Source organism: Caloenas nicobarica, chromosome 11 (genome assembly GCF_036013445.1).
Source record: "Caloenas nicobarica isolate bCalNic1 chromosome 11, bCalNic1.hap1, whole genome shotgun sequence".
NCBI classification, from domain to species: domain Eukaryota; kingdom Metazoa; phylum Chordata; class Aves; order Columbiformes; family Columbidae; genus Caloenas; species Caloenas nicobarica.
Window position 1 is genome coordinate 8872499 of NC_088255.1, and position 21675 is coordinate 8894173.

General features: G+C 34.7%; 1 protein-coding gene across 1 annotated transcript in view; it reads left to right on the forward strand.

Annotated features, from left to right (window-relative positions):
• CACNA2D3 (calcium voltage-gated channel auxiliary subunit alpha2delta 3) overlaps window positions 1-21675 on the forward strand; it is a 437844-nt gene that overhangs the window by 374516 nt on the left and 41653 nt on the right. Inside the window, exons 28-29 of the mRNA XM_065642557.1 lie at window positions 16787-16848; window positions 17783-17827. Coding sequence (XP_065498629.1) covers window positions 16787-16848; window positions 17783-17827 — 107 coding nt within the window. The remainder of the gene's footprint in view (window positions 1-16786; window positions 16849-17782; window positions 17828-21675) is intronic.

The window sequence follows — 21675 nt, forward strand, 5'->3', positions numbered from 1 at the left end:
GCAGACCACTGTCTGAGTCAGTCCTTTGTAGTTTTTTTCATTGTTTTGCTCCACTAAAGTGATGCAAGGCTTTCAAAACAGTAGGTAAGTCAGCCAGAAATTTGTTGTTGCGTTATAACTCTAACATAATGTCGTTAGGAGTTGGTTTGGCTTGTAGTCCTTTTCCCATAACTAAATGAGCAGATATATATGAAGTCGAGATGGGATTACTTGCAAAATACTCAAACACTAGCCGTACAGTATGCTTCAGTAGGTAGAAAATTTATTAGAAGGAATGCAAGACCTTCAGAATGAGGAGAAGCACAATGAATAGAGATGCTGGGCTTCTTTACCTTAATTGCAAGTTAGATGAAGTTGCAGCAAGGGGCAGATTATGTGTCAGCAGATTCAATTTTCAATCATTTCCTGACTAATGACAACCACCTTTTGTACATGCTGACCCTCCATAGATAAAATGTATCTCCAAAATGATTAGAGTTAATTAATGAAATCATTTTGTCATTATTGTAAATATAAAAATATATTAATGCTAACAGAAATGAATGGAATAAAAACAGGAGCCAGAAAAATACATTTAAAAATAGGGACAGGTGTACATTTTGTTTTATCTCGACATTTTGGATGCTTTTTGTCTGCTCTTAAGTATGTTAAAATTAGATCACTCACTATTGTTCTAGACAGCATATACGTGGAAGACAAAGGTCTTTTCTGAGCTTTTGCTTAGTGTTTTTGTTTTCTTAGTTCTAAATTTACTAAGAATTTCCATTTGTGTTCATAGGTCACCCCAGACTCGAACTTAAGAACAAAGTATAAATTTCCTGTGTGTTCTGGATGATGGATTTAGTAGGCTGGTTGTTGTAAGAACTTGAAGGATTTTTCTTGAAGAACTTCCTGTAAAAAGGTTTTGAAATGTTTCAGTATATGAAGAAAGATTATAAAGTGCAGTGATGTTACCCTTTCTTAAACTGCTGCTCACCACTTGTGCTACAAAATAGAACTTGTACTTCATTAATTCCTGTTGTGCTTTTAAGGCAAATCGTAATAGTTAAGTAAAATTCAGTATTAAATTTGGGAATTCCGGTGTTTACAGGCTCAAAAGGACTCTTTTTGCACTGGTATCTACACAGTAGTCACTTGAACACTAGAACTTGCAGAAGCAGGGGTGACATTTGCTGCAGTAAAATATCAAATAATTAAACTTCTATAATTCTTCCAACACTTTGGAAATAGCCATGGATTTTTTTTTCATTAATTTAAGCAAGGTACTAAATATCCTGACATTAAAGTTATGCAGCTGATAAACACTAAATATGTAATTTTTGTGGATTTAAATGTCAGCATATACTGAAGTATTCTATTGGATCAGGACCAATGTGCTTTGGAGTCAAGCTTTGATGGAGTATTCCCCTTTGATGGAGTTTCTTTACAAGAGAAAAGGTTTAATCCTGTAACTCCTGAAAGAATCTTAATTGTCTTGCAGCAGGTAAAGCATGATGTACCCATCTACCAACATTACAACATGCATGATACCAGACTGTAGCCCTCTTCAATACTGGTGTGTAGCAGTTGTGTAACTAGCAGGCCCTTGAACATGACAGATGAATAGCAACTGGAATATCACTGTTCATTGCTTATGGGACCATTTGACAAGTGGGAGTAAGGATATTGTAAACTTTTTCAGTATGACTCCAGTGAACAAGAATGAGCCTGATACCTACACTTGCTGAGGAAGTTCTTCATTTCAATAGCAGATTAGTTTTACAAGGCAGTACACAGTTTACTGCTTTTCTTGTGTCTTTGTTATCTCTGGATTTCTGTGTCATCTCTACCACCTTAATTCCTACAGCAGCAGAGACCAGCAGTCCTCTGTATACGACAACATCCTAGAGATCACATGGCATGCTGTTATCCCTTCATTTTTCTCCTCTCCGATTTTTAAACTGTAGGCAGGTTTTAAACACCAAGTGTGTTTTTAAAATAGTCTTTTCTCCACAGAATGTTTTAAATGAAGTAACGGAGTAAGCCAGGTATATAGATAAACTTCTCGTCACTCAAGTTTAGTTAGTTGTGGTGTTTTCAGACATGATAAATTCTTGGGAAACTTAGCTGGTATAAAGGATAATGATGTTTCTGTTCAGTATTTGTAAAATAGGCCACTGAGAGGTCTTTTATCTTTAAAAGACAAAAAAAAGAAAAAGAAAAAACCCTTTCAGAGGGCATTTTATTGATGATAATTACAATACTGGAAAATCTGGTATAGATTAGCTAAGAACAGTAACAGTGTATCCAAATGGAACTGGTTGGATAATTAAATTCCTTTAATAGGTACTGAAATTTAAACCTCTTGATCCCTCTGACGTAAGCATAACTCTTAAAAGTCATGGAACTTGATTCTAAAAGTGTAATGTGGGAGAGAAATATTGGGATGATGATTAAGGTTTTCAGATACCCTGGGAGGAAATTTATGCAGGAGTAAAACAAAAGGCATTTAAATAAAGAATTAAAAACAAACAAACAAAACACCAAAAAAAAAACCCCTATCAAACACTGACCCCAAACTTATAGCTATGGAATATAAAAGGAAGCTTTAATAAACCCCCGCTTATATAGGTCTGTAGTTTATACCTGCAGTAATGAAGCAACTTGACTGGGATAACCTAATGGCAACTAAAGAAAGGGCACTAAAGATTGAAATCTTTAAGGAACATCCTGTTTCCACTACACTCTTTTTTACCTGTTCATGATTATCTTGTCTGTTTTGCCTATATGTTCTATATGTCTGGTTTCATTTCCTATTGATATTTTTCATGCTGAGAATCACAAAAGGTCCTAATTCTATGATTTCTTTTCTTATTAATATAATATTTTTTAATCGTGATTGCAATTTACAAAGTATCTGCAGTGTATAATATTTGCCTTGACTTAGTAAAAAGGAAAATTGTTTACTGACATTTAATACAACATATCAAATGCCTGACATGCTGTTTGCTAAGTAAGAAGAAAAACATTTTAAGATTGGCATAAATGATGAAGTCCTGCTACTCATAATACTGAGCCGTGCCTAGTTTTTGTTTGTACTAACCAAAGTTATCTGCAAGCTTTTAACTGTGCTTTCTGTCTTACTGTCCCCTAAGATGCTGAAGGATGAGCTTTCTGGGTCAAGCACATGCATTAGTTGAGAGGATAGCAAATTTATAACAGCAGTTGGAATGTCTGTGGGCAAGTATAAAGACAAAATACTGTATAAAAGTAGATTATTACCCCTAAAGTTCAGGCAACATTTAAATGTTGACTACATCTTTTTGTCTTCAATGTTTATATCTGACTTTTGCTTCATCACCACTGAGTGATGCTAAAGTATACAGGTAATACATATTATCATATAATAGAATCCCTTTTTATCCAAAGGCATTTCTGGTTTAGTACTATTTAATTTAGGGCATGATCTCAGAAGTTGAGCTTCCTCTGTCCACGTAGCTATAGCTGGTTTTGTCAAAATGGGTATATTTTGAACTTCTTTATTTGCTTTCATTCCCTTCTGCTGTATGTTATTTTGGAACATAATGGCAGGGCTGACCTTGGCTACTCATGTTTTGACTGAGACTTTTCACCCTTTTCCCTTTTCAAAATGACAGTACGTTGCTTAGTGTCCATTCTCTCTGCATCTCTGTGTTTCGGCAGAGTTAGAATAGATGAGTTCAAAGAACAGTACTACTGGGTTCTCTGTTTCTTAAAGTACTCGTTGAGAGAAGTAGGCTAACTTCTTTTAGAAGGTGAAGGTATGCATCATATGCCTAGTTTGATGAAACCAATCATTTCCGTACCTGTGTTTTTTAGTGTCAGTAAGATCTCAAATAGGTTTTCCTTAGTTACTGCTACAAGTTTCCTTTCTATAAATCCTTTAGGAAGAAGAAAGAGTGGAGAGCTCTCTCTGTAATTTGTAGTTCGTGATGATTTGGAGATGTCATTTTCCAAACATAGGCACTTAAGTGAATATTTGTATTTCATGCAACTGAAAGGAGCTGTAATACAGGCTTTTCTGTGGAAACTAAACACTGTCTACTATATGCCATTAGCTGGTCATACTTTTACATGTTGCATTCTTAACTTTGGAGTTAAGGGATACCTATTTTAGAAGATCTGTCCTGCAGACTTTCTTAAATTGAAAATGTGAAAACGGTTTTGAGAAAGAAGTAGGCACCAGTCTATCTGACGGAGTTGCATAATGCTCAATTCTCTGTAAGAATTCATCTGAACAGAACTCGGCTGAAATCAGTCACGCAGAACACCATTTCAGTTGCATCATGGTATAGCGTGGATTTACACTACAATAGTCAAAAACCTGTTTATCTCCAATCCACTTCATTGTAGTTTCACAGTACTTCTGCAAGACGTCTTGCAGCTGTAAGTATTCCTAAATAAATCTTCCATTGAATTCAGCAGAGATAAGATGAAGTATAATTTGTACCCTTTCATCAACATAGCATTTGACCTCCAAGTGTGAGTATGGCACGACCCTTCTGTTTTTCTGAATAAGAATAATATTAAATGGTGAACAAAACTGATCGCTCAAAGATATAAAACTTTTTGGACCTTTTTTGGACAGATGATGACACCTGTCAGACCTAGGTTTCTAGTGTTCTTGAGAGGCTAAATGTGAAGAAAAAAACTAACCAACCAACCAAGCAAAAAATAAAAACCAAACAAACAAAACCACCGGTGACAAAAAACTTTCTGAAAGAGGGTAGTCATTTAATTTTTATTGGTATTCGTATAGTATCTCTAAGATTGTTTATTAGAGTAAATTAGGATGAAAAAATAATTGTGGTGGATAAGAATAAGTCTTTTAATCAAAATGCTACTTCTCCACTGAAGGTAAGAGACAAGACTCGAGTAGGCAATGTTAGCCTTTAGAAGGACAGAATTTATGCGTGGACTTCCTTTATTTCTACCAGAGTTGTGAGCAAAGGTGTAAAATTGGAACTTAGAGTCATACTGCACTGAAAAAAAAAGTATTTGTTGTGTTGTCTCTTTTTTTCAGACTTTGATCATTCAGACTTTCAAGCTTTTCTCTGGAACCACAATTAGGAAAGCACCCTCTTTTATTTGTGATCACCTTCTATTAGAGTTAGTATACACCCACGATGTGATTTTATAAAGTACACTATTTGGGAGATAAAAAAGATTGCTACAGGCTATTTCTGTTATCTGTAGTTGTAGACTAAAAATTGATGAGGATGTGCTTTCAAAAGATTCTTATTTTCTAACTTATTATAAAGCAGTAGGTCCAGTGTTTTTGGAAGAGTGACATTTGCTTCTGGATAAAAGGTTTCTATTCTGTCTTGCAGTTTTAAAGGTCACCCAAGCTTGCTTCATGCAAGTTGGCATGCCTGCTTCTGAATTGCACCCTAATCTATTACGTATGATTGTAAGAAAACTGTTATTGTTTTTAAAAGTAAAATTTAAATAACTTTTCACAGAATGTGAAATCTCTTGCCTTCCATTGCACAAATGGGGAAATGGAGCACAGAAAAGTAAGGTGATTTGCTCATGGTCACACAACATGTAAACAGCAGAGCAAGGAATGGACGCTAAGCCTTCCAGCTCCAGTTCAGTGCTTTAGCCACTGGACCACCCTGTCTTCACAGACAGGTGTTCTCTGATGGAAGTTGCACAGGAATCCAGATGCTGTGGGATAATGTCCTTGTATATGAAGATTGTAAAACAAGACCAATGTTGTCATTTAAAAGACGAGATTATTTTATAGATATAAGACCAGTTAACACATTTTAAGCAATGGCAATGCTGGTGTTTCCTGGTTTTCAGAGATTAAGATGGGCTGAACAATGGAGGGTTTCCCATGGTAAAAGTACTGCTGTAAATGTTTCTTCTGGTAATGTAATTAGGAAATAATGGCTCCAGTTAATGTAACTTAAACAAAACATGTTGTCCTCTGAAAACTTGTTAAACAGACGCAGCCTTGTCTAAAACGAAAATGCGAGCATATAGTGTTTCCATGGAAACTCAGTTAAAATGCCGATTTGTGGATATGATCATAATCAGTACCACAATCTAATCGAATTGAATTAAGTGAAAAAGAGTCTTAGTTATGAAGTCAGCATAGTATAGAAGTATCTCTACGCATGCAGAAGTCATATTCTTCCATCCTTATAGATGCTTTCTAACTGCACATAAAAACATAAATTTGTGCAGGACCCTTTTATTTTTCCTTCTATGGTCCGTTGCACCATTTTTAATACAAAAATCAGTATCAGAACTTAAAATAAATCTCTAATGTGCGTGCTTGATTTTATTTTTTTTAATGAAAGAGAGAGAGGGTACCTTAGGCTAGGGTGTTTCATCTCTGTACTTTTAAAAGAGTGGAGAAGAGTCTTTGTTTCCCTTAAAGACATGTGGATAGGGTTTATTAATTCTTTAAAAAATTCTGGCATCCTTGCTTGCAAAATAGCAGTAAAATGCAGAGTTGATTGAACTGACTGTATTAGAAAATTAAAAATGTTTTATAAAATGTGTTATAGTGACATTTCCAAGAGAACCTTTGTCATATAGAAGTGTTTATGTTTTGGAAAGTGGTATTTCAAAGTCATTTTGAACCTAGAAATACAGCACAGAGTTCAGAATGATGATCTAATGTTTACTGATTGCAGTGTGAAATAGGTGCTTCTGGAAATCCTATCAGTCTACCTTTGGTGAATGCCTTAACAGTTCTGAAAATCTGGCCTTCGGGAGGCTAATTTTCCTTTTAAGTCACTAATAGGTTTTCCTTTATATGACAACATAATTTCTGAAAATTCTTGCCAAAAGTCCTTTTTTTGAGTGGAGATTTGAGGACTTCTTCCATCCTCCAGACCTCCATTCTGGAAGGTGCTAAGTATTCTTATCATATGCTGAGCATTCCTTAACTCTCGGAGACTTCAATGAGCACTAGCTGTGTTCAACACCTTTCAGGCAGAAGCCCCAGCTGAATTTGCACCCATATTGCAACTTAGTAAAAATAGAAGCTATTTAGTATGATAAATCCTTAGTTTAATGGAAGAGCAAAGACAGCTGCCTTTCAGCAAACCATTCTGATTTATTTCAAAGCTATTCCATTAAAGAGGAGGATTATAGCTGGTATCCATGATATTGATTTCCCTCAAAAATTACTAACTTATACTTCTAAAATATGCTTTACTGCTGTATTGACAGCTAAATCCTACTAATCATTAGGATATAAATGGTAATATACTACTTGTTGAAGCATCTGGTTAATGGTTTATGTGATGTAAGTTTAGTACATTTGTACTTCTATTGTGGAAGTCATGTCAGCACTTATACTACTTCCAGAAGTTAATAACTCACCCAGAGAAGTTCAGTTATGATCATAACTTGGCACGCAGATCTCGGGCGATGATGACATTTTATGAAGAAATTTTAAAAATCTGTCAGTGCCTTTTAATTTTATTAAATTAAATTTTATTAATTTTACGCTATTTAATTTTATTTTTAAAAGCCTTCTTTCTGTGTTGTTTTCTTGGAATATCCTTTCAAAACATTTATTAATTAGGTATTTGGCCATAGATTAGTCAATAGATTATTCCATGTATTTTGTGGCATTAAGGAGGTCATTTCAGCTTTGTCTAATGAAGCAAATAAGCTCTTGGGTAACTTTCAGTAATACGAAGACCTCTTTGAATTCATGAATATTCACAAGATCAGGCCTAAGCAAACATTTCTGCTGAAGAGTGTGTAGGCTTATGTAGCAATTCTGAAGACGTTAATTTGTTATTTTGCCTGAAATATGGTAAGTAGACAAGTAAAATACATGGTGTTTCAAAAAGATGGACGCAATTTGACTTTTTCTTGGGGGGGGTACATCAAAGGCTGTGTTTTTGTGCCACCATTAGTGACTAGTCTGGGTGACCTCAAAAACAGAATCACGGTAGCGGTGACCTCAGTGGAAGAAGACACTTTGAGATGTGTTTGGGACAAATTCAACTATCACCTCCATGTTATCCGTACAGCAGGCGGAGGGAACATAGAACATTTATGGAAAGGTTACTAATACTTGGTAACTCATTAAACCATTTGTAAAGTTTTGTGTAATTGTAACATGTTGCCATCATGAAATATACTGCTTTGAAATCGGGTCAATCTTTTTGAAACACCCTGTAGAAAGCTGTCATTCTATCCCTCAATGCTTGACCTGTTGGATGCACATTAGCTATTTTCCACATCACACATTTGAACTTCTTCGGGTTAGATAAAGCTAAAGATAAATTATTTTCCTTGTTATAGTTTATTCCGAATTAGCATTAGTAAAGTAAGTGTGAAAATATTGAGATTATGGCCAATGTTAATTCATGGTTTTAGAACCTGAATAAACTTTCCAGTGAGGTGTTTATGTGTAATATACTGAATACTTCTTGAAACATGATATTTCTTTTCTTTTACGCATACAAAGTAGGAGAACATGAAAAAAAAGAAAACTTGCATTTCAGTGTACTAGAATCACTAAAATCAGTGTACTAGAAAATCTTTCAGCATTATTAATCTATGATTACTTTCCATTCCCGACTTGGTTTAAATTTCTAGTTCAGGATATTCCAAGAATGCGAATTTGACAGCTCAAATACTAGCTCCTATTTTTATTGAGGAAATAGGCAGCAGTGTTCTTTTCTACACAGAGGTTCAATAAAAATGCATTTTTGATCCAAAAATGAAAAAAACAGGCAAAGAAAGTTGCTTTTGCAGCTAATACTGTTCTTGGAAAAGTATAATGTCTCTATCTTTTGCTATTACTTTTAAAATTGCTCAATAAAAGACACAAACATAATGCAGGTGGATTTCAAATCCACCAGCGCTATTTTCTTTGTATTTACAACTACAGAATACTATGGAACTGCTCACGCCTATTTCAAACACATAAATATGTGCGCACTGAGTCTTTTGGTCACATGCTTTTTTTTTTTTTTTTTTTTGGTACCTTTCTAAAACTATAGATTACCACCATGTGGTTTAAACAGCAAAAAAATGGTTAAATAAAGTCATGATCTTAGAAAAATAAAAACATGAAAACTATTCTGGAACGTTGCAGTACATATTTGACTTCTAAAATATCCAATAGGTGTGGTGTTGAAAGGCTGGAGAGTTGCATTTGTGCTGAGGTATTTATGATGTATTATTTGACTTCAAATAACGTTACTCATATTTTTTAGTAATTCAAAGTACTTTGCTAATCACAGTATAGCACCATTTGTAGAGGAAGTCACTGCTATTATTACAACTCAGTCAATAAGAGATCCAAGACTTATTTCTAAATGATGTGCTTTGATAAAATGTTGATGTTTCTCACTTGGTGTCCTAAGGCTGGTTTGACTAATGAGATTTCCTATATTCACAGACCTCGTGTGCATGTACATACCCACAATGATAACTGGATAGAGCAACAGTTGGCAGTCAGTGTGTTCTGGAGGTGGGAAGGGTTGAATTCTGTAAGTCTCTCCCCTCTGTGCTAAGATTCTGCTATGACAGGATTTAGGTTTGGGAGGGATAAACTTCTTTGGAAATAAGAGCAATAGAAGCTTTGCCCTTTTCTGAAATCGGCCTTTCCCACAATGCTGCAATATATAGATATGGACTTTCTTTGTCAACATTATTAGGTAGTAGCCAGGAACAAGTCTGAAAAAAAGAAAATACTATCAAAATTCAAATGTGCTGTATTTTATTTAAAAGTGGAAGCAGAAAGCCTGACATCTCCTAAGAGAATCTGGTCACAGTCTCCAAGAGTTCAGATAAGTAGCCAAATTTCTGGATGTTTGTCTGAACTTTGTGCTTCGTAGGAGTCATTAATTGCAAAGTTGAAACCACAGCCTTTTGGCTGAGATGCGAAAGGTATAGTGGCTAAGCTAAACTAGGACCTCAACTGTAAGAAGTAAAGCTTTTTTTGAGAGCTTGACAAGTCATAGATCCTCCCTTAAGATTTATAAATGTGATTACAAATATATACTGTTCTTATTTTTCATTTCAGTCACGGTATGTACTTGAATATTGCCAAAAAATGAGCAAGAAAACCCTATAAAACTAAAAAAATGGCTAGGGAGTTATTAAAATACTATCCCTGCTTCATTATTTTAGTGTTACTATGGTGAGATTTCAGTCTTCATATGCTTCCTGTACCATCAGAATTCAGAAATATTTGTCAGACTGGTAGCCATGCAGGGGAATGCTGGAAGAAAGCTCGAGGTTCATAGGAACACTTTATAAAAATTTTGCCACCAGCACAGTTTTCCTTATTTTGAGACTTGCCTTCTGCATGCTACTGAAGCATTCCTCAGGCTAATAAAAACACTATTCAACCCACTTTTTCTTTGCTTTGCTTTTTTTCTTTCTTTTTTGGTAATGGAATGAACCAGGAGTCAGTAGGTGTCAGGTATTTTCTAAAAGTCACAGGGAGGATACTCCAGACACCAGACAAGGCTTCACCATGCCCCACCTCACCCCCTTCAAATCGTGCAGCCTGAACCACTGTTTTGTACTATCAATGTACTCCTTGTATTTCTCAGGAACAAGGTAAATATCTTTCCAGCAAAGTGCACTTAGTGTAATTTTGCATGCCAAGTGGTTACCTCCCTCCCAGTTTATAGGAGGTTGGTTTTGTTTTTAAATTACAAATGGCTTCCCAAGTAGCTCCTTTGAGCTGTGCTTCTGGTACACGAAGTTTATCACGGGTTAAATGAGTAGATTTTTGTGAGAGTCCTTTGTTAGAGTGTTGGCAGCACATCAACTACTATCTTGTAGAATTTGAAATACAGCATCTCTGTCTGAATGATAATCTACAGATAACCTGTTTCCCTGCAAGTTCCTCAGTGAAGCCTCCTGAAAAGACTTTCAGTCAACAGCATCTATGGTTTTTTATGTTTTCACTCAATTTATATCCTTTTTCTGTTTCCTCCCGCTCCTACTGCTACTTCATTAGTCCTTGACAAGGAAGATATGTGTCAGGGAGTCAAAGGGAGTCTGGTTTATGATGATGTTCACAGAATGCCCTCCGCAGTTCAGTTTGTCAGGGGTTGGCTGCAAACCAAGCTCGTCAGCTTTCCCTGGTGGTTTGAGTTTGGATGAACTTCGACCTCCCGGCAATCATCATCCTGCTCCCCTTTCAGCTTGGCCTCACATCAGGTTCCCAACATCTCCTCCCTTTCTGCTCCAGCTTGCCCTCCAGGAAATACCAGTTGCCACTGCTGCCCGGTATCTTGGGAGTTTCCATGCAGACAACTGCTTCCACCACTAATTCTAAAAATTTTCTGGAAGAAAATAACAGGTTTGAGGTCCATGAGTAAAGAGGCAGAACTTCAACTTTCCATTGTCCATTTAAGACGAATTCACTCATTTACATGTTGCATCCCAATAGCTCTGATGAAGGAAGTATTCTTTGTGTTGCTAAATTCTTGCGACAGTTACGACATATGAAAACTGTTTCCCTTAAAAAACTGATTATTATGTAGTACTTACAAATCTATGTGTATATGCAGTCATTCCACTTATTTGACAATAAAAACAGAAAGTATTTTTTCCTTAATATTGTTCAGAATAAAAAATACGTGATAATTTGCACTTTGAGATTTTTTTGTATTTTACATTGTGTCTAGATTAATAAAAGACTCATTTTTGGAAAAAGTCAATCTGTAAATGTTAATGAGGCCCTGTAGCTCAAGTTTAGGTGGAAAAGGTAGATGCACATTTACATGGATTTTGAGTGGATTTAATATTAAAATAGTTTAAAAATATTAAAATAATCTAAGAATACCTAAATATACAATAGAAACATTGTGGGGTTAGACAAGGTTTCATGTTGGAGAAGCTACGAGAAAAGTTGTAAAGAACATTAGAAGTATTCACCAAATTGAATAATAAAATACATTAAAACAACAAAAAAACCCCAAACCATCACATTGCAGAGGACAGTTTGTGAATAATAGTATCTTATCCAGTTGCATAACTGATATTTTATTTTTACTGGGGTAGGAGCTATGCTTCATTATAAGAAAAACAGAAGAAGGTGCACAACTACTCAGTAGTTTGGCACAGCTTTTTGTCAATTTTATTGTTTTATCACAGGCTGCTTATAACAGTTCATTATGAAGATGGCTGGTGTCACCACTAGGTATTGAGGTTGCCTAAGACTCCCAATTATAAGCTCATGTTTTCAGTAAATTAAAAAATAGCCGGACTTAAACTGTTAGGCTGAATTTTTTTGTGTGTTGGATGTCTGAATCAGGTTCAGACATTCCGGATAATAAAACTAATGTTTTCTCGTGTTAAAATACTATTCTTATGATCTTCTGTTTGAAGAGAAGAACTGAAGAAAATGGACTGGAGTTAGAAGAGGAAGGTATGGGTAGAATGGAAAAGATCACTGAGATCAAGAAGGAAACTGAATGAAGTGTGAAGTTTGGAAGGTTGAAACTGAATTTTACTGTGCAAGTAAACTGAAACTGGGATTAGTAGCAGTCTGGGAAGCGCACGCTTGATGAATGCTCATTCATATTTTTTATATATCCTGCATGAGATGAAAGAATGGCTATCACTGGGAATATAGCTATGTTAGATGATACTGGAGAATAACTATATTACTGTAAGAGTGTGGGTGTTGGAATACTTCTAATTTATTAGATAAGACTTCTTGGAATTGAGGGGGGGAAAGGTCTGTATATTTTCTTTTTTATCGCAGTATGTAACGTATCTTTTATAAGTATTTTTAAAGGCATCATCTTTGGTGGTGCAAGTCTTCCATTTATCTGTACTAGAGGTGCTTTTTGGTAGTTATGGTGTTTATTTTTCAGTATTATACATTGGGGTGTAATGTTCAGCATCTCATTCTCTAGCTAAGCTAAAAACTGAAGACAGATTTTGAACTGAAACAGATTTAGAGTATAAACAAAAAGAAGTGCAATCAAGTTTTTAAAAGTAGTTAAAGGTATTCTGGAATATTTCACATTTAGTTATTATATATTTTGAAAGATAGTAATAGGTAATATGAGTAGGCAGAAAGAAGAGAATCTTAAGGAGTCTAAACTTAATACACGAAGGTAGTATAGATTAAAAAAATAATCCTCCTCCAAATCTGTCTCCAAGATTCTTATTCTGAAGCCAAGTTAAATCTCATTTAAGATAATTCCATCAGAAATAGGAGGCTCAAATATCCTCAAAATGTTGAATGTCTTTTATGTATGAGAATCTTAGTCTACGCTGTATTTTGTGGGAAAAGAGAATAGAGACGTTAGGATATTTTTCAAATGTTGCTGATCTAGTGCTTTTTTAAAGTGTAACATTCTATAGATATTTCACAGAATAGAAATCCTTTTAGCTTTTACTGTTTTTTCCTTAATTATGTATTTGGAATCCTTCTCCTAGGTTTACAAGGAGATTCAGCTCCTCTCCTGCCTGAAATATAATAAATTAGTTTAATCTATTTTCCTCTCTTATTTTAAGTAGGAGATGATTCTTTTTACTTAGAGCCCAAGAGCTCTTGTAATCCTGTGCACAGAAGTAATTTGTTGAGGAAGGATTTTCTTTTCTTTCTCTCCATTTGCTTATCCATGGAGATCTTGAAATGAGCACAAACGATTCTGATCTATTCTGAGTAGTTTTTTTCCTTCATGTTTGCCTTGATGCTAAGGAGCCCTGAGCTCTGTAGCAGTTGAGCAGTTTCTAAAACTTCTGTCCTCAAAGCATCTCACTAAAAAAGTGAAATATTACCCTCAGCCATGGAATCAATGTGTAAGTAAATTACTTATTTAACAAAAATTATCACTGAGCCAAGAATTTAACTTGATAGTTCTCAACCATCTGTTGTTTCATAGCTACTACAGAATAGCAGCCACTTTATTAAACAAAGGAAAATAAATCCCAGGGAGTTAACAACCGTTTTCCATAGGCAGCGTTAAAGATATTTCTTGGAATCACCTAAGTAAATTTGATAGTATGATTGAAACAAGAAATTGGATTTGCAATTTTTATTTGAAATGATACATTTTGTGTTACATGGAGAAAGAGCCTTTATACCACTCTGTCAGCTCACGTTAGTTAATCTCCTGTGTACTTCTAGGTCCAGCCCACCCTCCCTAGTGACATTACGAAGGAAAGGCAGCAGTGAAGACAAAACCTTTTTTCCTCATCTTTACTAATTTTTTCCTGGCTGAAGAAAAATAGCTTGTATCCCTTGGCCATTTCAATTGAACCAAGCCTACAAATGTTGAAGCATAATTTTAAAAGTATTTTCCATCTAGAGATCAATTATAGTGTTTGTTGCATTTCTTTTTTTAATTAAAAATGTGGGTGTTATCTGGATACCTTGCTGAACAATATTTAGAAAAATTTTAGTGCTATTACACTTTTTTTTTTTTTCTCTAACCTCCATGGTAGCTCTTATACCCAGGAGGCTAAACAAGGAATTGGTGATATGGGAGATATTATTCTGAAGTTTTTCCTTTTCCTACACATGTAGCCAGTTTGTAAAAAAAAAAAAAAAAAAGTAGCTTTGAGCACAGTCATTTCATTCTGAAGTTCTGAAATGCTGAAGGACTAAGGATTGTTCAGAAGAACGTATTGGCTCTAAAACCTTTTAAAGTGCATTTGAATCGTTTTTAAGGCTTTCAATGACCCAACTGAAAAATATCCTGCGTATTACAATGTTCTTGAAAAGTTCAGGGCAAGAAAGTCTGCAAAAATGCTTTAGTATCACCTCAGAAGTTGAAAAGAAAATTATTTTCCCATACACTAACGCTGTTAATTCTTCTGTATACAGAGCCATTCAAATAATTACTAGCAGAATTGTAGGAAACATTCATAATTGCCATTTATTACATATATATTACATAGGATATAGACAACTTAGAAGTTACTCATTCAGTGACAGGGACATTCCTGTATGGAACTGTGCAAGGAACAAAATGTAAAGAAACTAAACTGGTGAGATTAAATCTCATGTGAAGATATAACTCTTCAAAGAAAATGTCTATTGCTGTTTTCAGCATACCATGGTTATAGGAGCTGTGTTTTCTCCTCCTGTCCTGCAACATAGGTACAAATAACAGAATCATTTAAGTTGGAAAAGACCCTTAAGATCATTGAGTCCAACCGTCATGTAACACTTCATTATTGAATAACAAATGAAAGAATTACAAGACTCTAATTGAGGAAATATTTCACAAAGGAAATATAATAGGTAATCTCTTGTGTGCTATGCTTAAAATGTTGCCACTATGACATTGTCTTAGCTTGACTGGAGTAGACTAAGTTTGAGATACATTGCTGTTGTACCTCAGAGATTAGTGATACAACTCTTCTAAAAGGTAGAGAAATAAACTGAATATTTTTTTAATAAGTAAGGAAGACAGTAACTAAATTAATAATGCTGAAATCACAGGAATCTGCTCTAGTGGGAGTAAGCCCACTGTTTCTCACTGTCTTTTATTTCCCCTCACAGCCTGTTGAAGAAAGCATCAAAATTCTTATAGCTAATACTATGAAAACAGAACTGCAGCTGCATGCCTCCTCTCAGCTTCATGAAGCGCTCTGTATTTCATAGAAATTAGTCCTATTTCAGTTGTCTTTATATTACAGCATTCCATTGTACAACTCATTAAAACATGCACATGGGATCTTTTACAGCTGAGCTTTGTCATAATTATCTTGTTAATATTTGAGGATCTCTTTCATGTGGTAAGGACTTTATACCAGACACGAGAAAACCCTCAGTAAATATTAACTTTCTTTTTGTTTAAGGAAGATTCTGGGCTGTGCTTAGCACTTCTCTATAAAACGTTTACACTTAAATCTTAGAATCATAAGATCATTTAGATTGAGAAGGATCTCCTGAGGTCATCTAGTCCAACATCCTGCTCAAGTTTGTAGATGCATATAACTTCATTATGGCACATTAGTTTTAATTCTTCCTTAATGTTTATTACACTTCTGTTAATAGTTTGCAAGAACAAAAATGATGCTTAATCAGCAGTTGCTTTGACAGGTACTTTAAACAGGCCAGCCATGGCAGATCAAATCATCTCTGAATTATGGAGACTTATCACTGACGTGTGATGGAATATATTGTATTCTAATATCATTGATATTGATCTGTACCAATATTTTGTAGTTTAGATTACTAAGGTGATGAAAAATACTGAGGTAATGAAAAATACGTAATTTAAACCAGTGATATCTCGATGAATCATTCTTAAAAAAAATTACAATTTATTATCATTATTATCCTTTTTAAAAAAAAAAATTGAAAACCAGTCATGGTTTTCAGATACTTTCGTTTGACATAATTGCACATAATGCTCTTAATTTCAATTTTTTAAAGTTTTTGATGTTTGAAATAGGCTTCTTGCGTTCCACTGATAATTCATGGATGATACACGGACCAAATAACAAATGATGACTTGAAATGTTAACCAACATTTTAATGTAGTTTCAGCACATCTTCATGTAGTTGTGAACAGTTTGTGGTTCTCTTATGTTAATTATGGAGACATATGCTATTTGAATAATGTTTGCTTTGTGTATTCTTCACATTATATTAGCAATATTTTCATGTTTAACCAAGCTTTAAATTATCTAAAATGTGACTGTGTGATGTCTTCAAGTTAATTACTTGTGGGTTTTTTTATTTTTGGGCTTACTTTTCATTTTTATTTTAGGACTCTTTTTCTTCTGATTAATTTTAAATAATAATTTCAAAGGAATTTTAACACAGTGTTTTTGTTTGTGTGTTTCCCAGCTGTAGGTATCCAGATGAAACTCGAATTTTTCCAGAGGAAATTTTGGACTGCAAGCAGACAGGTATATTTTAAATTGAAATTTTCTTTGTCATTGAATGCACGACAGCTTTCCAACTGTTCATGTGATGATAGGCATTTTTTTCACCAAAAAAAAAATTGTAAAAAATGTGTTTGAAATATACGTCTGGCTCTTCTGATTTACGTTCCACTTCATCATCAACAAAAAGAGAATTCAGTGGTCAAAAATAGTTGCTTGATCCCATATTTATGGAAGCAAGCAGATTATTAATTTTAGGGCCCTATACATAAGGAGTTGTTTTGTTGGTCTAACACACGTTAATATTCTCCCTCAGAAAAAGGGGAAACAGCAAACCAAACTGTGATATTTATTAATTTTCAGTGATCACAGAATTATGTCTTCTCACTTTCTCTAGGACCTATTTTCTAACATTCAGTAAGTGAAGTATCACATAGATTGATTAACAAAACTAGATTACAGAATCATGCTTGGCATTTATAGCCTTCAATAAACTGTACCTAAAATGTTCAAGATATAGAATTTGTGCTCATTGAAGAGGATAATCATGTACTTTCTAAGGATTAGGAGATGCCATCCCTAATTTGAGAATAGATTGGATCTGTACTGTTTCAGAGAGTAACCCCTAAAATGCAGGTCTTAACCCTCCTCTTTTGGAAGATCGTGTATTCTTGCCTACAAATGGTCTCTAGGCTTCTAACACAGGGGGAGGTGATGGTGTTTAAAACAGTTGAAATTGTTGCTGTGTGAATGCACCCTTTCTCTGCAGATGGGAGCAGAACAGGATCAGTGAATTTAAAACTTTCCTAGTCATTTGTAGAACAATTGTTGTCACATAAAAAAGTAATCAATATCAGCTAATTTTTAATTGTGCTCATGTTGAATTTTAAAAAGTCATATTTTGTAATCATCAAACTAGAAATTAAATCATTTTATCATTTTTTTATATTCTCTCTAGTGTGCATCTCTCGATGGCAGATGTGCTATAAGTTGTGATGATGAAGTAAGTGTGTAACAGATTTTATTCCCTTTATATCTCTACTGCAATAGAACCTAAAGTTGATAATAATGTACAATGAGATATCAAAACTAAATTAACCTCCTGGTGTAATTTGAAACCACTTTCTATAATATTATACTATTTACATAGTGAGGTTGACAATACCTCAAACATTTATTGTAATGACTCGTGCTGTGTGAATCTAGCTTTGGAAAGCATTTGAAGATGTTCTAAGGCAATTTTTTACTACTCTTTTGTTTGTTTTAGAAGCTAATCTTTCAAGTTCACACTACAATTAGATGTGAATTCAGAGTTCAGTCTATGCAACACTAATACATAAATAGCACCTCAGAAAAAAAAAAAAAAAAAGAGTAACTTCAGTTGATTTGACTTAATGAACTCACCAAAGTAGCTTTTTATGTAACTTACTTTGGTAGATAAAAATAGTGGGTTTGATACCTTATGAATAGATCTTTGCAAAGAATTTGACATACCATATGCTATTTTGGTTAAGCAACCAATGTACTACAGGTTAAATGAATTAAAACATGCATGACAAAGCACAGACTGCATTGGGTAGGAATTAGGCATACAAGGTTCTACAAAATCAGAGTTGGATTTGAGATATTGTATTATCCAGTTCTTATTAGTGAATTAAAAAAATATTACTGATAACATCTGTGTGTTGTCTCTAAGCTGAATGAATGGTGTGAAGGGATCTGGATCATCTGATAAACTGTGCTTGAACAAACTATATGAATTACGATAAAATGTAAATTCGTACATCTGGAAATAAACACTGCAGGCTGTATTTGTATGATACTTTTCATAAAGTGGCCAAAAGAATTGCTTCAAAACATACATAAAAGTCAAGAGCCTGTTTGGTTCTGTAATTCATGCCAGTGCAATGTTTTTGCAATCTTTTTTAAAGCAGGATAGCATGGTTTTTATACAGTTAAAAACTTTTAATACAGTTTTATTCCATGTTTTATTCATGCTTAGTTGTTTTCCGGAAAGCTGGTGTCTGTATCACCAAGAGTCAGCAGTCAGTGCAGCGTTAGTTTTTACACCCTTCTCAACAAAGCGTAACATATAGTACTCACAGCAAACCAAGACAACCTGAGCAGTTACCCCCACCATTGTAGACTCTGGTGTCTAAACAATGCCTTTTCATCTCTTTTTTCTCTGAAGCCTTTTCTTCTGAGTATCTTCAAGTTCTCAGAAGTTTGTGTCACTACTTTTTGCAAATAGGAACCTGCATACATTATTTGTGGTATTCCATAGTCTTCTGTCTTCTCTGCTGTCTCATCTTTCTTACAGTCTTGCCCTACTGGTCACTCTCTGACTGTCCCGGCATTTGAAATAGACTCCCACTTCTTAGCACGGAGGCGCTGCTTGCCCTGCGTTAATGTATTTCAAGTTTTCCAAGTTTGTTCAGGGCTGTTCAGGACATTAAAAAATTAACAATAATAGTTACATAAAGTATTGCGTTATGTTTCCTGTAGTGAAGGTTAACAGAGTTGGGCTTTCCTGAGGATAGGTAATTCAAAACTTTAAATAACTGCGGTAAAAAAAGGTTCACCAATGTGTTTCAGGAGTGCTTTCTAACATTCACCATTATTGTACTGGAGATTTAGTTGTTTAAGACGAACAATGTTATCATCATTCCTAGCAATCTCACTTCTAGGATTCTACTTCACAACCTCATATGCTGTGACATCGAGATGTGTTTTATTGAAAAGTGAGTCCATGACATAGGTGCAGTGATAATTTTTTAAAAAAATACGTGTCTGCTTTATGTGAGACTTGGATCATAAAAAACATTCCAGAGAGCAAGGCAGAACTTAAAACATCAGCAGTTGTAAGAGTGGAACACTAACTTCTTCAGCATACCAAATCAGCAAAACTTACAACAAACTATAGTTCATCTACTAGGACTCTGGGATCTAACAGTTGGAAGATAGAGATAGTAATAAATCATAGAAAATAAAATTTGCAGTGAGCCAAAACACAAAGGCCTGATGACCATGCCATCTTTGGCCATGAAATGGACCGTATGAATCAACATATCTTTTGCATTTCTAGCTATAACAACTTACAGACTCTTCCATTTAAAGCTCGTATCATTTTAATCATTAAGTAAACTTTTCCAAATATGAAGTAATGAAAAACAAACTAGATTCCGTCCAGGTGTGCGTGAAAGTGCTTACTGAGCCCAAATTGCAGACTCTCATTTGCATATTAACTAATGTTGAGGTGAGTTCATAACATTTATTACCCCATTCTCATAAGAGTGATCAAGCATCTATTGAAAAAGATCTATAGAATAGATCTATGGAATAGAACTGTTAATTACCTAAGTTTCGTGGCCTGGCTTTACTGTAGCTTGCTATAGACTTAACATGTAACCTTTACCTTGAATTATTTACAGTAGCTTTAAATATTTTCATCAATGAGTTTCCAGTCATTACCAAACAACTTGAGAAGTGTAACTGCAGGTAGGCTGGGTAAAGTTAGAGTGCTGTATAAAATCTCCTCCTTGTTTAGCCTAAACCACCAAGCTTTTTGGGATTAAAAACTAGGCAGAGATGACTTATTTTATTTGGAATAGTTTTTTTGTGATAGAATAGTAATATTACATAATTTATTGTGTTAAACATGTTCCTGCCGCAAAGTGTCCAACTACTTCATCAAAACAGGCATATTATCATTACTGAGAAATTATTTTGGTCCGACCTTACTAAGGAGCAAGTACACACTGATAAAGGTTCCGAGAGGCTGCAGCTAGAAACAATCCGCTCTCTTCTTTATCGCATTGGCAGTTAGTAATAGTAGTCATATACTTTGCTAAATATTAACGCAGAACTTCTTTTGCTATTATATCCATATGCAAAGAAAATGCAAGCAGTTTCTCAGCTACTTTCACTTGATACCAGCAGGAGTCACGTAAGAATATGGAGATATTTAGTAATGGTGTGAACCTTGGTGATTTTGATTCCAAACTTTTTTTTTTTTTAAATAACAGAATATACTGTTGATAGGACTCAATCAAATGTCCCAGCTCCTCTGTTGAATCTGTCAACTTTCGCAGCTATCTTTTCTCAGTGGCAAGAAAATATCTGCTAACAGTTATGGTGTAAATGAAAGTATTTATAAGTTTTAAGACATTAATGCAAGTAGATTGCCACAATAGTCATACAGAGAATTAGTTTATCCTTTGTTTTTTTTTCCTTTGAGAGCTTTGAATTTGCTCATTTCTTCTGCTCTTCCTGATGTCTCACTTTTTAGTTTAATGTTCTGTTTTCTTTCTTTTTTGTTTTTGGTTTCTTAGCCCATATTACATTCCGTTACTGTTATTATATATTTGAGCTGTGAAAAATACATAGAGAACCTGAACGGGATCAAAGTTACTGTAATCCAAATGTGTTCTCAGACCTCAGTCAACATTCTTGCTGTGTTTATTCTGGACTTCATGCCTACTCTATTTTACCAGCTCAGGGACTATCCAGCTATGGAACTTTCCCTTTGAAATCTGAAGTTCACTGAACTTGAACCTTTGGGCAAACCTGTGCATAGTTCATTTCCAATACCTGTGAAACGTTTTGAATTAAATCTCTTTCACACAGCTCTAGTCTATGCAAATGCTGTTATCCCATGCAATAATCATGTATCTGAAATCATCCATTTGAGATTTGCTAACATATTGGAAGTGCACCCCACTGTCCTTTGTCAGTGCTAAGTTTAATTTACAAACTGTTTCCTTAATGTCGTGCTAATATTGAAAGTTATTTATCTGGCTGGCAAGTAGATGAATGAATGGTCCTGAATGAATATTTTTCCCTTGCTAATGT